Source organism: Gouania willdenowi, unplaced genomic scaffold (genome assembly GCF_900634775.1).
Source record: "Gouania willdenowi unplaced genomic scaffold, fGouWil2.1 scaffold_55_arrow_ctg1, whole genome shotgun sequence".
In the NCBI taxonomy this organism is placed as follows: Eukaryota; Metazoa; Chordata; class Actinopteri; order Blenniiformes; family Gobiesocidae; genus Gouania; species Gouania willdenowi.
The window spans coordinates 79,078-96,175 of NW_021145219.1; the positions used below are offsets into that span (position 1 = coordinate 79,078).

The window sequence follows — 17,098 nt, forward strand, 5'->3', positions numbered from 1 at the left end:
GTTCCGTCACACGTAGCATCACCAGAAGCTTCTCCCGATTGTAGACGGTTCCGATCTCCTTTCCGAGCAGGTAGTCCAGCAGCTTGCTCACTGGGTATGAGGCAGGGAAGGTGAGGAGCATGAAGAACTTGGTGAGAAAATGGTGTTGGCACCAACGGCCAGGCCGTGTCTGGAGCAGATGGCCTGTGGGACAATCTCTCCGAAGATGACGATCCCAATGGTGGACATGACCACTGCGATCAACCCCGAGCCTGCGATGTCATCCAGGAGAATGGTCAGGGTGGTGTTCACCAACACGTTCCCCAGCAGCAGGGAGCACAGCAGGTAGTTCCCCTGGCTCCTCACAGGCTCGATTTTTTTGGCGTAGTTCTTGTCCTTCTCTGTGCCACAGTTCTGGACTACCTGGAGCTCCATGGGTCCAGAGCCATGAGCCCCAGGTTTAAACCACTGAACATACCAGAGAGGCACAGCAGCATGGAGATGAAGATGACCTGGAGCCAGAAAGGCAGCAGGAACTTTTTCTCCTCCACCACTATCACTTTGGTGTCATCCCCGTCGTGGTAGATCCAGGTGTTCTCCGTCCACGGGTCGTGCATCCCGGCACGGCCGGTGAGTGAGTGTTCGTGGCGATGCAGAGGTAATAAGCTTTACTTCTCTCTGTCTTTCGCAGAGGTTTGACCTCAATTTCAACTATTCCGGATGTTTTTCTGCTCAGGATGATGTTGGGCAATATGATTATATCTGAAGTCCTGATACCACAGGGATGTGAGCCGGAGGAGTCCTCCTGAATCGGGTTCTGGTTCTGGTTCTCCTCCGCCGACTGTCAGTGCTGCCCACCGGCCGCTCCGCTCGTGTTCCGTGAAGGCGATCTTGGCCCAGGTCTCGTTGTTGATGTTCTGCCCGAAACCCTCAACTTCACCCTGGATCGCTCGCTCACCCGCAGGAAGCCCTTATCCATGAAGGAAATATCATCCGTGTCCTCCAGCCGGAGCCCGATGATGACCGTCTCCTCGGAGCCCTCCTTGCCACTTGTCGGTGTGACAGCAGCCAGTGACAGTCAAAAAAATCATGGCCAAAGCTCGGACCCGGTTTAGTGACGCCATTTTTGCAGCCGCGGGGTGTTTCGGTTGGACTCCTGAATGAAAAGGGCTGTTAAAAATCAGAGCCGGTCGGAGTCCGCCTTCATCTCCGCCCAGGGTTGCCATGAATTGTGCATCGGGAGCCGCTCGGTCACACTACGTGCTCGACACTGATGCCTCCGCAGCGCAGGCTTAGGGGCCAACTCGTGCCTCCTTTGAAGTCCCCAAGACGGGCGAGGGTCTCGGCCAATCAGACGCGTCTGCGGGTCAGGGGCGGGGCGTGCGCAGCCTCCTTGCGAATCACGTGACAGCCATGCAGCGTGATGAGATGCAAAGAAGCAACAAACAAACCAACGAGAAACAAATTCTATAATATATTTTAAAAAAAAATGAATATAATTTATTTTAAAGATTTTAAATCAACGAGAAAAAAATCTTGAAATGTTTTTAAAAATATTTAAACCAAAAATAAACCAAGAAGAAAAAAAAGAAAAATTATTATTTATTATTTGATAGAATATTATTTTACACATAATGCAGGAAAATCACACGGGTATCACACATATGGAAACAATTTTGATTATTATAAGTATTATTTAATTTTTGAAAAAGGCCTTAACTATTTTACAGAAACAAAGTATACATAATGTGGAAATACCACACGGGTGTCACACAAATATGATAAAACATTTGTGATTAACTATTCTTCGATTATAAGAATTATTATGTGAAAATGATTATTCATAATAATATGAATAATGATAATAATTTGACAGAAACGAAGTTTAGATAATGCGGGAATATCACACAGGAATCACACAAATATGATGAAACACATTTGTGATCAACTCTTTTTTGATTGGTTTCAACCAATTTTGTCAGACCACCTTTTTCTGCCAAACACCACTGACACGCTGATGCATTATTCAGTATAATCCAGGAAAAGAAAAAGGGTGATAATGAACTATGTTTTTAAAAATCCATGGAGTTTGACACATCTGCTTCAGGAGGTGCGCTGTAGTATCTGCACCCTAAACAAATGATGAATGCAGAACAACAATGTAACGTTCAGTCAACTGGTGATCTTTATTGTTCCAAAGTACAAGTGTGTGTTACCTCATACAAAAATTACAAAATTACCAAGGTTCATCAATACACATTTTATGGATATCCAATATTATTCATAGCAATCTATATCGGTTTGTTTCATTAGTGCTTAACACAAAGCTTACATTTCAGGTATAACACAAAATTACGTTATTATTCCAGCAATTTTATTTTGTCTTATTTTGAATAACATTAAGGTTTCATTTATTCAGACAACTTTTTTTTCTCCAAGATGTTTACTTTGATCTCCTGACATGTTTTGACTATCAACCAGTCTTCCTCAGAGGCTATCGCTTTCCATGACTTCCACGTAATACTTCCAGCAAGTTTATTTTGTCTTCTTTAGAATAATATGTTACGGTTTGATTTATTCAGACAACTTTTTTTTTCAGTAAGTTTACTTTGATCTCCTGACATATTTCGACTGTCAAATGCCAGTCTTCCTCAGAGGCTTCTGCTGATCGCTTTGAAAAAAGTTGTCTGAATAAAGGAAACCTTAACATATTACCAAATTATGCAAGTTAAGTGAGTTTAGCTTAAACAGGATCATAAATATGATTTGAAAATCAACATCGCATATATTTTTCTGATTAAAGTGTCATTAGAAATAGTTGGACTGCAGTGTAATATTGATTCATATCATTCTATGGACAGAGAATGCTTATTTGCAGCACTTTGAAGACTTGGTGCTGCAGCACCCTCCTGTGGTTGAACTGGGGCCTGACCGGAGGGCCAGCTCAAAAGGATCTATGGTGGCTGCCTGTAACATAAAAAAAATAAATAAATGAGCCGAGGTGTTACATAACATCAATTATCACTGATATTGAAAAAAAATATGGATAAAAAAAAAATCATCTGAAAAAATACTTAGTTTGAATTATTCTATGTTGCATTTCAATGAAACCTTTCAATGAAAAAAAAAAAGTCTTCTGAATATGTTTAAATGTGTGTTGAGCCCATTGGTCTAATACTGGCTGCTCAGTGAGTTAACCTTTGATGGGAACTGTCCTTTTATAACAGGAGCAAAGGTGTTTTACTGCCTTTTATCAATGAGATGTGTTGATTAGAGAAAATCATTTCTGACCACATTCGCTTTAATGGAGAGCGATTAAAAATGATTCATTAGCAAAATGACAGTTTATTCTCCAATAATGACCAAAAGCCTTCGCTGTTAGCTTTGAAAACCAGGTTAGCATTTGGTTTAAACAAAAGGTAAAATGATGTTATTTGATCTTTGGACATCCCAGTGTGTAGAATGACCAGAGGGGCTGATAAGATGCCATTGCATTGGCTGAAAAGAGAACATTCCTCCCTGTTCAAGGTTTCCCAGCATGACTTCACAGTCTGGTTATGACTCCAAGACAGCTGCTTGACCTTGTTGGAGTGCATGTGCGTGTGTGTGTGTGTGTATGTGTGTGTATGTATATTTGAGCGGGCATGTGAGTGGAGAGAGTGCAGCTTTGTTCACATGTGTGTATTATGCTGTGTGACCGTTAGCAGGAGGGCAGCGATCTGGGTGTGGCTCACATTTAAAGTTGATCCCAGAAGCATACAGACCTCTAGTGGTGGAGGTGGGATCACTTTTAGGGGGGCCTATTTGTCGACGGAAGGCTCTGACGACGGAGTGTCGTATTTTTTATCACACCTGTTATTATATTACTTTATTTGGACAGGACAGTGCACATTAATGAAGACCAGTACAATACTTAATGTAAATGTGCCAGATTTGGCCATGAGATACCTCCCATCCATTGTCTTCATAGATTTAAGAACATTTAAATAAAAGATACAGACATAGACAGTAGTATACACACGGATATGGACATAATATATGCATTATTTGCAATTTCTTATTGAAAAAAAACTTCTATAGATGATCACATGACCGATTGGCTTTTAACCATTTTTTCAGAGGTGGAACAGTCTCGAACAGTGATTGGACAACTATTCTAACTTGTGCATCCGTTATCAGAATTTGTGTTTTGTCCAACAAATGACCAAACAGTAAAACAGTGAAGGTGAAAAAAGGATCGTACAATGAAGGTATGATTTAGCAGCAGTAGTAGTAGAAACAAGAAGACATAGTCATCAACATCCCCCACCAGACTGGTTGTCATTATAACTCACAACCTTTTCCTAAATGTCCTAATCTAAGAACTTAGATGTATTGTGAAGATTTCTGAGAAAAGCTGTCCCCTTTGAAAATACCTCAAATAGAGTAAAGAAAAAGAACAAGGGCAATAACTCCGGAAAAAATAATTGCGCACTTCTAATTTTCAAACTCCATTAAGGTATTGATACCCTGAAGCCACACACCGAATTTAGTTATCCTGTCTTAAACAGTTTCTGAGAAAAGCTGTCCCCTTTGACTCGGACTGACAGACAGACGGAGCTCAAAATACTGTATATCCCCCTTCCACACTTTGTGGCAGGCGATAATAAAGGGCCTGATTTGTGTAAAGTTTTTGAGGTTACATTTTATTGTGTTAGCAACCTTTTTCTGTGTCTCTTGAACATTCAAGTACCTCTCCAGCTATAGAAACTGTGAGACTGTTTTGTGATATTGGTCTTTCTGTGAATGTCATGCTCATAGTCTTTTAGTATTGAGCACAAGATAGTTGTCTTTAAGCCAGTGCTGGACCTTAGATAAGGCATTTGTAAGTTTGGATGAGATCATGTCAATTGTCAGACCATGAGTAAAAAAAACTGTTTAGGTCACTTTCCAAGAAATGTTACTATTTTCTTGAAAAAATCCACAGTTTATTTACTCCGGGCTATAATTCGCATGTCAGGCTGCTTTAAATGATCATCTTTATTAGCCACTAGCTTCTTTTAAAGGTCCTATATCATGTTATTCTTCACCCATCTCCATTTGTTCTAAAAACAACATAGTATTTGAGGTTTATTTTCCCAAAATCGCATGTTTTCCAGAGTTCTGAAAAGTGAGCAGTTCTGAAAAACAGGATGTTTTGGAGCCTACTTATGCATATTCATGAGTAGGTGTGTCTGTTGACACAGTGATCACCAAAGCGATTTTCTTTTTGATATCCACACACTGGTGTTATTGTTTTCAGCCAAAAACTGCACATTACAGTAAAACACATGGCTATTTAAGCGGCTATTGTGATTGTGAGTCCGTTTCAGTGCTTTAGGCTGTGTGAGCAGCGGAGATCAGCTGCTTCAAACACAGGAGTGCTAAGCTGCCAAGTCACTTTTTTTCTCCTCCTCATCTCTATTAACTACAGGAATAGTGCATTTAAGGTGATTATCATTGGTTTTGTCAAACCACTGAGTCGCATTGTGTCATAAACACATCAGATTATGTCAAAGGCTATACGAGGCGATATAACTGATACTAAAAATGGAACGATTCAGCACATTGAAAAATTGCTTGCGTGGGTGTGGTTTGTAGGGGGCGTTGCTTTTACTGTATCCGCAGCTGCAATTGGATATACTTGCATTTGGTACTATCATCAGCAGCAGGCGCTTCCTGGAGGGGGCGGGTCAGACTTCAGTGACGTCAATAAAGTCTGAACGCTCGTTTTTCAGAAGAGCTCAGAGAGCAGGATTCGTGAGGATTTCTCAGAGATGCAGGAAGGAAGCCCAATAATATTTTGGGGGTGTTTCTGATAAAGAATTAACATTGTAACAAGTTTAAAAGCTCAAAAAAGTTGATTCCAAGTTTCCAATCTTCAATCAATCAACTCAGCCAATCAGACGTGCCTGGGGGTGGACTCTGGTTCCCTCCATATCCCCCTCATGAACGGTGTTCAACTAGATCTTGGTGCATCTACAAACACCTGCACCTCCTCACTGCTCCATGTCTACATATCAGTCCACTTAAAGCTTTTCAAGATCATTTTTACTGGCTAGCTCAGGGGTGTCGAACGCATTTTAGTTCAGGGGACAAATAACGGATAAGTTGGATCTCAAGAGGGCCGCAGAGGTGGGGAATCGAACAATTTTAACATTAGTGCTACTTTGCATTTCCAAGTATAAATGATATAAAAGTATGTATGTAGAGGATATAAGGTACTGCTGACAATATCCAAGCAGAAAGTGACAGGTAGTGAATATATTTATTTAACTTGGGGAAATTTTGTCAAATAATCTGATGATTGAGCAGGATTTTGGAAAAAAATTAGAATTTCTTAAACAATGTCGAAGCAAAAATGACTTTGTGTGTTATAAAAGCACAGGAAAACTGCAAAACCCTGCAAATTTGCGACAAATTCACTGAGACTTCACTTGAATAATTGTAAAGTTCTAATTCTAAATAAAACGTTTTTTTTTTTTACAATGTATTATTCTTGCATGAATGCCAATATTTATGTTTGGAAATGATACAGTGAATTAAAAATTAACTATGACAGTAATTCCCATGAAAAGTTAAAAAAAATTTTAACATTGCCAAATTTACTGAATTTAAGTTCTGTGGAAATTTGCCCGATATTTTACACCCCTTTGCAACCCTACTGATACATCTACAACTAAATTATTTGGTAATTTATACAATGATTCATGTTTTCTCAGCCATTTTTACTTTCCACCACGGGACGATTTGAATGTTTTAAAGGGACAGATGGGCTAGCTACTGCCAGCCTGCTCCATTAACTATCCGTCAGCTTTACCTTACTGGGTAGAAACCAGTATCAGATATGAAGAAATTCAATGTGGTGGTTTGGATACTTTGTGCCAGTTCCCTATTATTGTCAGATACTGTATATAAGGTAAACACTTGGTTCCCAGCCACACTGTGGGAAATGTCAAAAGGGGTGTCCTGACCCAATATTGATATCGGATATTGGTCCGACATCAGCCAGAAAACTGATATCGGATTTTATCGAATTGCATCTAAAATCTCAAATATATATAATATTTATTCAATTGTAGAATACTGTAGATATTATGTTGAAGGTTAAAATGTATGTAACCAATTGGTTAATAATAAATGGGTCAGTTTTTCTCATCCCTACTGTTGCTGACTATTGTTCTCTGTTTGAGTAACATCACTTGATCGAGTCTTTTCTAACATTTCACACTACAAAATAAGGAATAAAAGTATGTATGATTCGTGCTGATATCGTATCAGATCAATATCGGTATTGGCCAATACTCAAGACTGCAATATTGGTATCGTGTCGGAAGTGAAAAAGTTGTATCGGGACATCCCTAAATGTCAATATGCTAAATAAGCTAGATAGTGCTGAAGACTGGCTGAAAAATTCCCAGATAGTCGCTCCACCCAGTAAGTCGCTTTCTCAATTATAAAAGAAAACAAGTTGTGACTTTTAATTATTAACTCCATCAGGAGGTGTGGGAACCCCACTATGAATATTTTGATGCCAATTACCCACAATGACCATGTATGAGAGCTATTGAGCTGTTCCCTATAAGTTTCCAGGACTGACATTGAATCAAGAAAACTATTTAACATGTTTTGAAAAGAAACCGTAAAGCTATAAAGTGTGAGTAAAGAAGCTAGAAAAGGTTTTAGTTATGTAAGTTAAGTCTATTTACCCTTCATTCTTCTTTTAGATGGTGATTGATTAGGGCTGGGCAATTCAAGATATATCAAGTTTTGTATTTTGGCGATATAGAAAATTACAATATCACCCATATCAATATATATATTTATACTTATTTTGTTTTAAAATACTCATTTTCAGAGCAGCTGCTTTCACTACTTCCCAGAACTGCATGAAAAGCACAGTTAGATGGATTTCTGAGTGTGTCCTAACCCAGATCTACACTACAGAACTCACTCACACGTGCTGTCCCTAATAGGAGAAAAAGCCAAAAGTGCCACATATTGTGCAGCTGTTTGTTAATAAATGACTTTCTGGTCTGACTTCAATTGAAATAAAATTATGGAAATTTTTATCGGATTTCGCCATTTTGATAAACAATGTTGAGATATGACTTTCGATCCATATCCCGCAGCCCTAGGATCCATGCAGGGACTTGGTCATTATTTTATTTTGACCACGTGGCAGCATTGTAAAAAAAAAAAAGAAAAAAAACAGGAAACTAGGAAATGTAATGTTTCCAATGTTGCACAGCGTTTTGAAATATATTATATTTAATCAATGAATAATAAACAGAAGTATATGTCATGTAACACTGACCTCAGGTTTGACACCACATGGCTCACAGGGACCACCTGGAGGTTGACACGTGAAGCTCTCAGCATATCTAGAATGAGTGAGGATGCTGGCCATCTCTGCATCCACCGTCACCACCTCATTGGCCTACGGAGCACATTCATGTCTGGTGTCATGTGTCATGTACACACCAGGGTTGGGATCAATTACATTAAAATTTCCAATAATTAAATTACCATTATTATTTTCCACTTAAAGTAAATAATAATTACATTCTCAATTACAATTAATCACAATTACTGAGCATTTATTAAATAACCCCATAAAACGTAACATTCCTCTTGTGTTAGCATTCTGTTATGATAATGGGTCAGTTTTGACCCATGTCTTAAATCAGCTGTAAAATACAAACAAAAAATACGATTTATCATCTAATTTGTTTCTCATCTCTTGGTTGCCTTCTTAGGCTTCCTTATCCATGAAAATATTGGTTTTAATATTTAATATTTAAGCCTTTTTTCTGTCACCATACACCTAGATTCAAATTTCGCATTTTAAATGCTAAAATGATCCTGAAGAGAACTGACAAGTAAACTTGATATGAAATGTATTTGAATAATTATTAACTGTGTAAGCCAAAAATGTTACCTGGTTCCTAAGGTTTGCGTACAGTTTTTATAGAATTTCCATGCCAATATTATTATAAAAATCAATTATCTGAACTCAAATGTGATTAAATAACAATTACAACAGCAGCATATTGTTTTTAAATACAATTATAATTATGTCATAATTGTATTTAATTACAAAATACTCAACTACAATTACAAATGACCCCCCAACCCTGCACACCACCCCTCTTAGGGCAGGATGAACCAACCTTAAACTTGTACTGATGGTCAAATGGAAAGTGATCCTCCACTCCTTTGATGTGTCCGTTATAAATAACCTGACAGGTGTGGGTGGGGTTAACTTTGGGGACTTTGAACAGGCGGTAAGTGGCAGAAACAAACTTGTAGTCACCTGCATTACAATAAACAAGGCAAAAGGAAATGTGAATTAAACATCCAAAAAGTAGAGAACAAATAAAATACAAAGCGTCTATTGATACAGAAACGTATCAATAGCCTCTGGGACTATGGGTACGTTTTCCGGACCTTTCTACATAAGCGTCACGTGCCTGTGTTTGTTCACCGTGTCAGGATGGCCGAGCGGTCTAATGCGCCGCACTCAAGGATTCTTCCTTCCTCTAACGTGGGCACAAGTCCCACTTTTGTCATATATATTTTTTATTTTAAAATATTTAATATGGCAAATTCGACCTTTAATACGACAAAAATAAACATTTTAGGGTATTTCCTGGGTTAGGGCTAAAATGAAAGAGTTAGCAAGGTAGCTAAAAAAAAAAAATATGAGCTAAAATAAAACTTTAAATCACGTGGTGCACCTATCACGTCACCTAAAATGGCCAATGAGGGGCGTTCCGTATGAATAGACTGCTAGTCCATTCATACATTTCTGTATAAATAGCCACGGGGGGAATAAAATATATCTATGCCACAATTACTGTTTTTCTCTTCATCAGCCACTGATTGGATACATTTCGTTCAATTGCAGCCTTTGCTTTGAATGAGTGCCGGTAATAATACATTTGTTTTGAATGATAAACTTGTGCGTCTTTACTGTGATGTGATTTCAGTTTTCCTGCTTTTGATTGTGTTATTCTTATTTCATAAATTCAAACCCAGAATGTCCTGCAGCTCCTTGTTGTCAACGGTGATGATCTGAGCGGTGACCAGCCTCGGGAGGCTAAACCCCGCCTCCTCAGCCAGCTGCAGCAGATCCTTCCACCACAGAGCGCCCCCAATGCATTCACCTGCCAACACAGAGCAAACTATAGCCTTCTGAAGGTGGTCCCATACCAGGGTTAGGGTCAATTATAATTGTATGTAATCGTGTAGTTGATAAACAATTACAATTATGGCATAATTATAATTGTAATTTTAAAATCAGTTGCTGTTGTAATCATAATTAAATTATAATTGAGTTTACATAATTGACTTTGTAATTGTAGTCGCCGTGAAAATTCTATAAAAAATGTCAATTATATTTGAACAGAAAATTGGGGAACTAGGGCTGCATGATTACGGCCAAAATGATGATCGCGATTTTTTTTTAATCAATATTGTAATTACGATTATAATCACAATTATTGATCATATTAGGGAAAAATCTGTGTTTTTATTACATTACTTTTAAACAAACAATATGTGTATTGTTTACAGTGCAAAATTAAGCTTTACAATGGAATTGTGATTAAAAAAAAAATTAACCCAAGAATTTAAAATGTAGCAATGTGTAACTGAATAAATACACTATTACAGAGTGCAGAGCCCGTATTTTAAATGTAAATATTGCGGACAATCAGGTTAATTTAATAGTGGCAAACAAAATCGTAAACACGAATAAAATTTGATTAATTGTGCAGCCCTATGGGGGAACCATGTTATACTTCTATGTACAGTTCTAATCATATGGAGTTAACAATTATTAAAATGCATTTCATATCAAGTTTTTCCACATTTTACCATTTAAAAAAATATAAATCCAGGGGTACACAGACACACAAAAATAGTAAAACCATTGTTTTCATTGATTAGGAAGTTAACAAATACATAGGAAAGAAATTAGATGATAGATATTTGTTTTTCATGTATATTACAGCAGGTGAAAAATGTAATTGACCCCAACCCTGTCCAATACTTGGTTTGATCCGTGGACCACTTAAAGTGACGTACCCCACAGAACCTTGTGGTTCTTGATTTCTTCTGTTAATCGTCCACTGCTGTACACATCACTGAAGTAGAACTCGCCACCATCCTAATGGTGTGGAAATGTAGTATAAATGAAATGAATCATTATCAGTAGTTATTTTTCACCATCATCATTATTGTGAAAAAGCACAATATTATTCGGCAGAGGTGTAAAGAGTACTATTACTGTATATCCTGCTCAAGTAGAAGTACTGTTACTTGATTGAAATTGTACTCAAGTACAAGTAAGTCATGCATAAAATACTCAAGTACAAGTAGCTCAATTAAATGGTATTGAAAGTCAAAGTTACTAGTTACTTTCACCCCCTATGGTTCCCTGCATACAGTAAACATCTCATGTATAAACTTAAAAAGTTAGAAACAACATCTTGCACAGTGGAACTTCATTTATTTTCCTAAAAGGCATCTGTATAAAATAAAAGCCTTGTCAAAATGTACAATTCTTTTTATATATATATAATTTTTTTTGTCTTTTGTGTGCGCTTTGTGTGTTTTTGGGAGTCATTTTTGAGTTTTTGTTGTCATTTTGAGTGTTTTGGTTATTATTTTCATTTGTTTTTCTCCTATTTTGTAAGTTTTTTTTTTTTTTTAATGTTTTTGCTGTTCTATATTCTTGTCGTTTTGTGTATTTTTGTTGTCATCTTTGTAAGCTTTTGTTGTCATTTTGGATTTTTAACATTTCATCCCCTCACAAACAAAGCATGATGTAAATTTTTTTTTTTTTTTTTAAATAAAATAACGCCAATGAATTCAATTAAAAAACAAAAGGAATTCAAAGCTATTTTGGTTCAATGCATTATGTCGGCACTGATGTAATACAATCTCTCTTGCATTTTTTTATGTACAGTATAGGCAGTTATAGTTGGTATCAATATTGCTTTTCTTATTAATAGAATGTCCCTTAACACAACATATATGAGTTTAGTTATAACTCCTTGAGCACTACAACAAATACATCTGTTTTTCCCACTAATTCGTCACATTTGACATTGTCAGTCAATATAAATATCAATATTAGAATAAAATTCACTTTTGATTTTACGCGTAATGAACATTTAAAAAACCAAGCAAACAGATGCGACTGTTAATACAGAAAATGGTGGTACCTTTAACACGCTGTAGGCTTCAGCCAGCACGCGCCTCTTGTCAGGAGACAGATTCACCACACAGTTTGAACTAGAGCACAACAAAAGGGACGGACGGAAACACTTAGTTTACACGCAGCCACACAGAGAAAGACGCGAGGACTTCATACATGATGATATCAAACGAGTTGTTTTGAAGACCCGCTTCCGTCAAAGCCTCGATGTAGCCCTGAACATAATCAACATTTGGCTTCTTGTATCCAAACTCTTTCATGTGATAGTCCACGAACCTCCGCGCGACCTCCAGCTGGAAGTAAAATAAAAAAATAAAAAATCACAAATCGACGAACAGCCCAATGAAACGTAACATTATCCAGAATCTGACACTGGACTCGACTGGATGGTTTGAAAACAATAAATAATAAAAATAATAATAAATCTCAGTGCCACTCCCTTATTGTTTGGAATAATCAAACTTTTGACGTCATTGTAGCACGAGCCCATGTTTTTTTGTCTCTTTTGAAAGGTTATCCAGTCAGTTCTCAACATCTGGAGCATTACTCATTATATACAAGCCAAGAACTAAATCTTTGGAACAATTGAATTGAAAATATGAAGACAATTCTGTATTGTGAATTTGAATGTGAAATGGTAAAATGTTTTAAAGTGCAAATATGGATTTTAGGAACTGAAAGAGAAGCATTTTTTTCCACAAATGGAGAAAATTTTAAGCCTAAAGTGCACCTTAAAGAAAAAACACAACCTTTTCTGCTACAGGGCCATCTATGAGGGGGAATAAAGGGGAGAGATTTTAGGGGTCCATCCATAAAATCAGTAAAATGATGGTCCATTGTTCTATGAATCTGTGATAACCACATTTATTTATTTATCTGAATAATAGCCATTGTTATCCAGGAAGGATTAAATAGTCATCTTAAAGATGTAAATCCTTGTTGTAATCAGAAATAAAATGGGCTAAAAGTGACCCAAAATTTTTTTTAATTTTAATTACTTTATTAATCCCTGAAGGGAAATTATGTTACACTGTTATTTTTAGGGACATGCTTCTCACACACACAGGCCGCCCAGTGAAATGGTGAAATGGTGAAAAGGGTGGTGAATGGGATTTTAAAAACCACAGAAATTGGTTAAAAGTTGCAAATTAGAGAAAGTGGTAAAAAGGGTTCAAAGTGGAAGAGATGGGGCAGGTTGTGGGGGGGGGGGGGGGGGGGGGGTAATCCAATTTAAAAAGTAGGAACTGTGAGTTTAAACTGGCAATGAAAATGGGCATGAAAAATTGTGAATGTGGTTAAAAAAAAAAAAAAAAGAAGCATGAAATATGGTGAAGAGGTTAAAAGTGACAATAATGGGTCAGCATGCAACATTATGTGAAAAATAAGTGGCCAAAATGTCTTGAAAGTGGAAAAAAAGAAAAGACATTGAAATTTGATGGAGAAGTAACAGAAATGGGATTAAAGTAGCAAAATATGGCAAGAAAAAGTGATTAAAATAAGTTCAAATATGGCAAGTTTGGTGTAGTTGCAGATAAAGGGTAAAAATAAACAATGTGTTCAAATTGTTCAGAAAATGTTCTTAGTTCTTGAGGTATCTGGCAACGCCCTCCCAGTGTCAAGCGACCCCAAATGGGGTCCGGGCCCCAAGGTTGAGAACCCTGACTTAGATCATAAATATAATAAAGATAAATCAATTTAAAATAATAACAAATGCTTAAATCACTGAAAAAAAAAATAAAAAAATTCAGAAAAGTAAAGCCTAATGGTGACGTCCTGACTCAGGCGGATGACGTAACCGCCAACTGTCCTAATTCTACCATTTCAGCACACATGTTCCCTTACACACATAAACCAAGTGCACCCTTTGTGGAAGTCCGTAGGGCGTAGTGTTGGTATTGGGACGCAGCCTCTGTTGTGTTTATACTGATGTCCTTTCAGCTTAAATTGGAATAAACCAATCAATAAGCAGATCAATATTGCCCATACCTGGTCTTCAGTCATATCAATCCCAGTGACATGCCCCTTCTCTCCCACCAGCTGACTCAGCATGTAGCAGTCCCTCCCACTGCCACTGCCCAGGTCCAGGATGCTGCAGCCCTCCAAGCACTCAGGCACCACCAGCCCACAGCCGTAGTACCTGTGAGACGGAAGAACACGGCTAAGCTAATCCTGCTAATCGCTACACTTTAAAAGTCCAACCACAGCACACTGACCTGTCAGAGACTTCTGAATGGACGTTTTCAGAGCCTGGCGGATGAAGGCGGGAACAGGCTGAGATGGAGTCATACAGACGTTGGTCTTTAAGTCTGAGGAGCTCTTCAGCTTTTTTCCATAATAATCCTGATGTTTGTGAAAGAGAACTGAATGTTATGTTTGTTAAGGTTTCCTTTGTTCTTTCAGGATATTTACTTTGATCTCAATCAATCAAACTTTTTTTTTTTTTTATGTTGCACGTATCTTACAATTGAATTGTATTGTAGATCAAAGTGCATCACGGAAATTTGCTTACTGTACGTGATTGACAAAAGTTTAAAATTATTTAAAATAATAATAATAAAAAATAAAAGGTTTAGAGCAGCAATTCTGAACTGGTGGGTTGGGACCAAAAAAGTGGGTCGCGGACAGCTGGTCAAAAGTAAATAAATACTTGTCTCTCATGTTGGACTTGTCTTTTATTTTGAGAGAAACATTTCTCCAGTTGGGGACGGTAAAAATGTCTCAGAAAGAACTCTTAAAAACACATCAGAGCGATTAACGCCTCTGAGGAAAACTGACATTTGGCCGTCGAAAGATGTCAGGAGATGAAAGACGACGAAATGAACTTGCTGGAATTAGAATCAGAAATGTTTTAATAGGATATATATATATGGTGATTAGAACTTAATGTTGATTATTTAAGCAAACAAAGCTAAGCAAACAGGCCAAAGCTGAGTGCTAGAACCCCTTGTTTACTCTTATTATTATTATCTAGGGTCAAAGTTTAAATGAAATAAAGTACGGAAACATGAAAGCGTGCTACACGTCCCTGAACCAAAGCCTGGCTGTGACCATCATTCAGGCAGTGCTGCATTCACACTGTTGCACACAACTAAATGTATGAGTTTGTCTTTTGAAATATTTGCAAACATGTCATGTTGTGATGTAAAAAGGCAGTGCAGGAAGTCCTTTATTTCAATTTATCAGCGACAATTTTTTTTTTTTCCATTCTAGCTTCAGTGATTGAATAATCATTTTAGTTAGAAATTAAATCAATACTGACATTATCCCGTTTCAGCCACATACACACTGGCTGTTACCATGGTAACACAATGACGAAGAGGTTTTGAATCAATAATGTAGATGAAATTGCTGCAATGATGAGATACTGATGATGATGATGAAAATCAGTTGATGCAAGATGACAATTTACCTTCACATCCTTGTGAACTGTGCTATCACAGAAGTCTTTGGCACATCCACTTAAAAACAACAACAACTGATCAGTTACTAATACTATAATAATAACAAATAGTCAGTCAGCAAAATTATGGGGCGCCGATTTTAAAGCTGCGCATTCTAAAAAAAAAGTAACCCATTGCAACATTTAGCAACAAATCACCTTTACAAAACGTTTGAATTTTCTTATTTAACCAAATTTACAGCAATATTTGTGAAATTTGTGATGAATATTTCTCTTAAAAAATATGTCAATGTTAAATATCAAATTTAAATATAAATGTCAAATCAAATCTAAATGCTAAATGTAAATATAAATGTTAAATATAAATGTTAAATGCTTAATCTAAACAGTGAATTAGCTTAATATTTAGTTTCACGCGTGACATTTAGATTTAGATTTAACAGTTAGATTCAACATAGATTTAATATTTAGCATTTAGATTTAATATTTAGCATTTAGATTTAGATTTAATATTTACCATTTGGCTTTAAATTGAATATTTAGAATTTGGATTTAGATTTAACATTTAGATCTAGATTTCTGTGAAGGACTGGACCCCTGTCCAGGGTGTACCCCGGCCTCACGCCCAATGTGAGCCGGAGATAGGTATCGGCAGACCCCCGTGATCCTGAAATAGGACAAAGCGGGTCTGAAAATAGATGGATGTAGATTTAATATTCAAAATTTATATTTAAATTTAAAATTGACATTATATTTTTATGAAAAAAAAATGATCACAAATTTCACAAATATTGCTGTAAATCTGGCTGTTTATTTTAGCACGCGCAACATTACAATCAGCACCCCATAGCAAATCACATGTTTCATGAGCTGAACTTAGAGATGTTGAACTTTGTACACATGTGCCTTATTCTGCTTTTAGTGTTACAATTAATCAGTAATGTAGCTTTTTGCACAGCACAGACTAAATGGTGACATGTAAAAAACTCTGCTCATACCTCAGTTCAGACGCCATGGTGATCGGTTTACAACTAGAAACAAAAGTCCAGAGTCCGATTGCTGCAACATGTAAAGTAACAACTGTCTGCTGTGGTTTACTTTAGTCACTTCCCGATCCTACACGGAAATTAGATCTGTTCAACGCATGCGCGAAGCCTACGTCACTTCCGTCACTTGAACTCTTTACCACTGAGCTCCTGGGACGTGATATTTGAATTTAAACAGACCGTACGACGTTATTAAATATTTTAATCTTACATGTGTAAATGTTTAAGTGTTTATGTGGTGAGTTTTATTATTATAAAAAACAAAAAAAACAAAAAACAAAAAAAAAAAACGTTAGACGAGTGTTTTGTTATAGGGTAACAGCTCCCCCTGGCGGCACAAATACTTCATGTACTGATTTGTATTGTAAATAATAATAATAATCAAAGCAAATACAGATATTCATAGAGGGAAAAAAAGCCCCAGACTTA

The 17,098-nt window shown here is 37.0% G+C and overlaps 1 protein-coding gene and 1 pseudogene across 1 annotated transcript; both read right to left on the reverse strand.

Moving 5' to 3' along the window:
• Positions 1 to 4: 4 nt before the first annotated feature.
• LOC114460615 (metal transporter CNNM2-like) lies at positions 5 to 1,337 on the reverse strand (annotated as a pseudogene).
• Positions 1,338 to 2,141: 804 nt separating this feature from the next.
• Positions 2,142 to 16,691, reverse strand: LOC114460665 (arsenite methyltransferase-like). The gene is given in 12 exon segments (XM_028442593.1): positions 2,142 to 2,946; positions 8,315 to 8,437; positions 9,171 to 9,313; positions 10,035 to 10,166; positions 11,089 to 11,170; positions 12,231 to 12,300; positions 12,380 to 12,516; positions 14,210 to 14,360; positions 14,437 to 14,461; positions 14,464 to 14,563; positions 15,633 to 15,681; positions 16,622 to 16,691. Coding segments are annotated over 12 exon segments (1,128 nt in total). The 5' UTR covers positions 16,639 to 16,691; the 3' UTR covers positions 2,142 to 2,847.
• Positions 16,692 to 17,098: the final 407 nt, after the last annotated feature.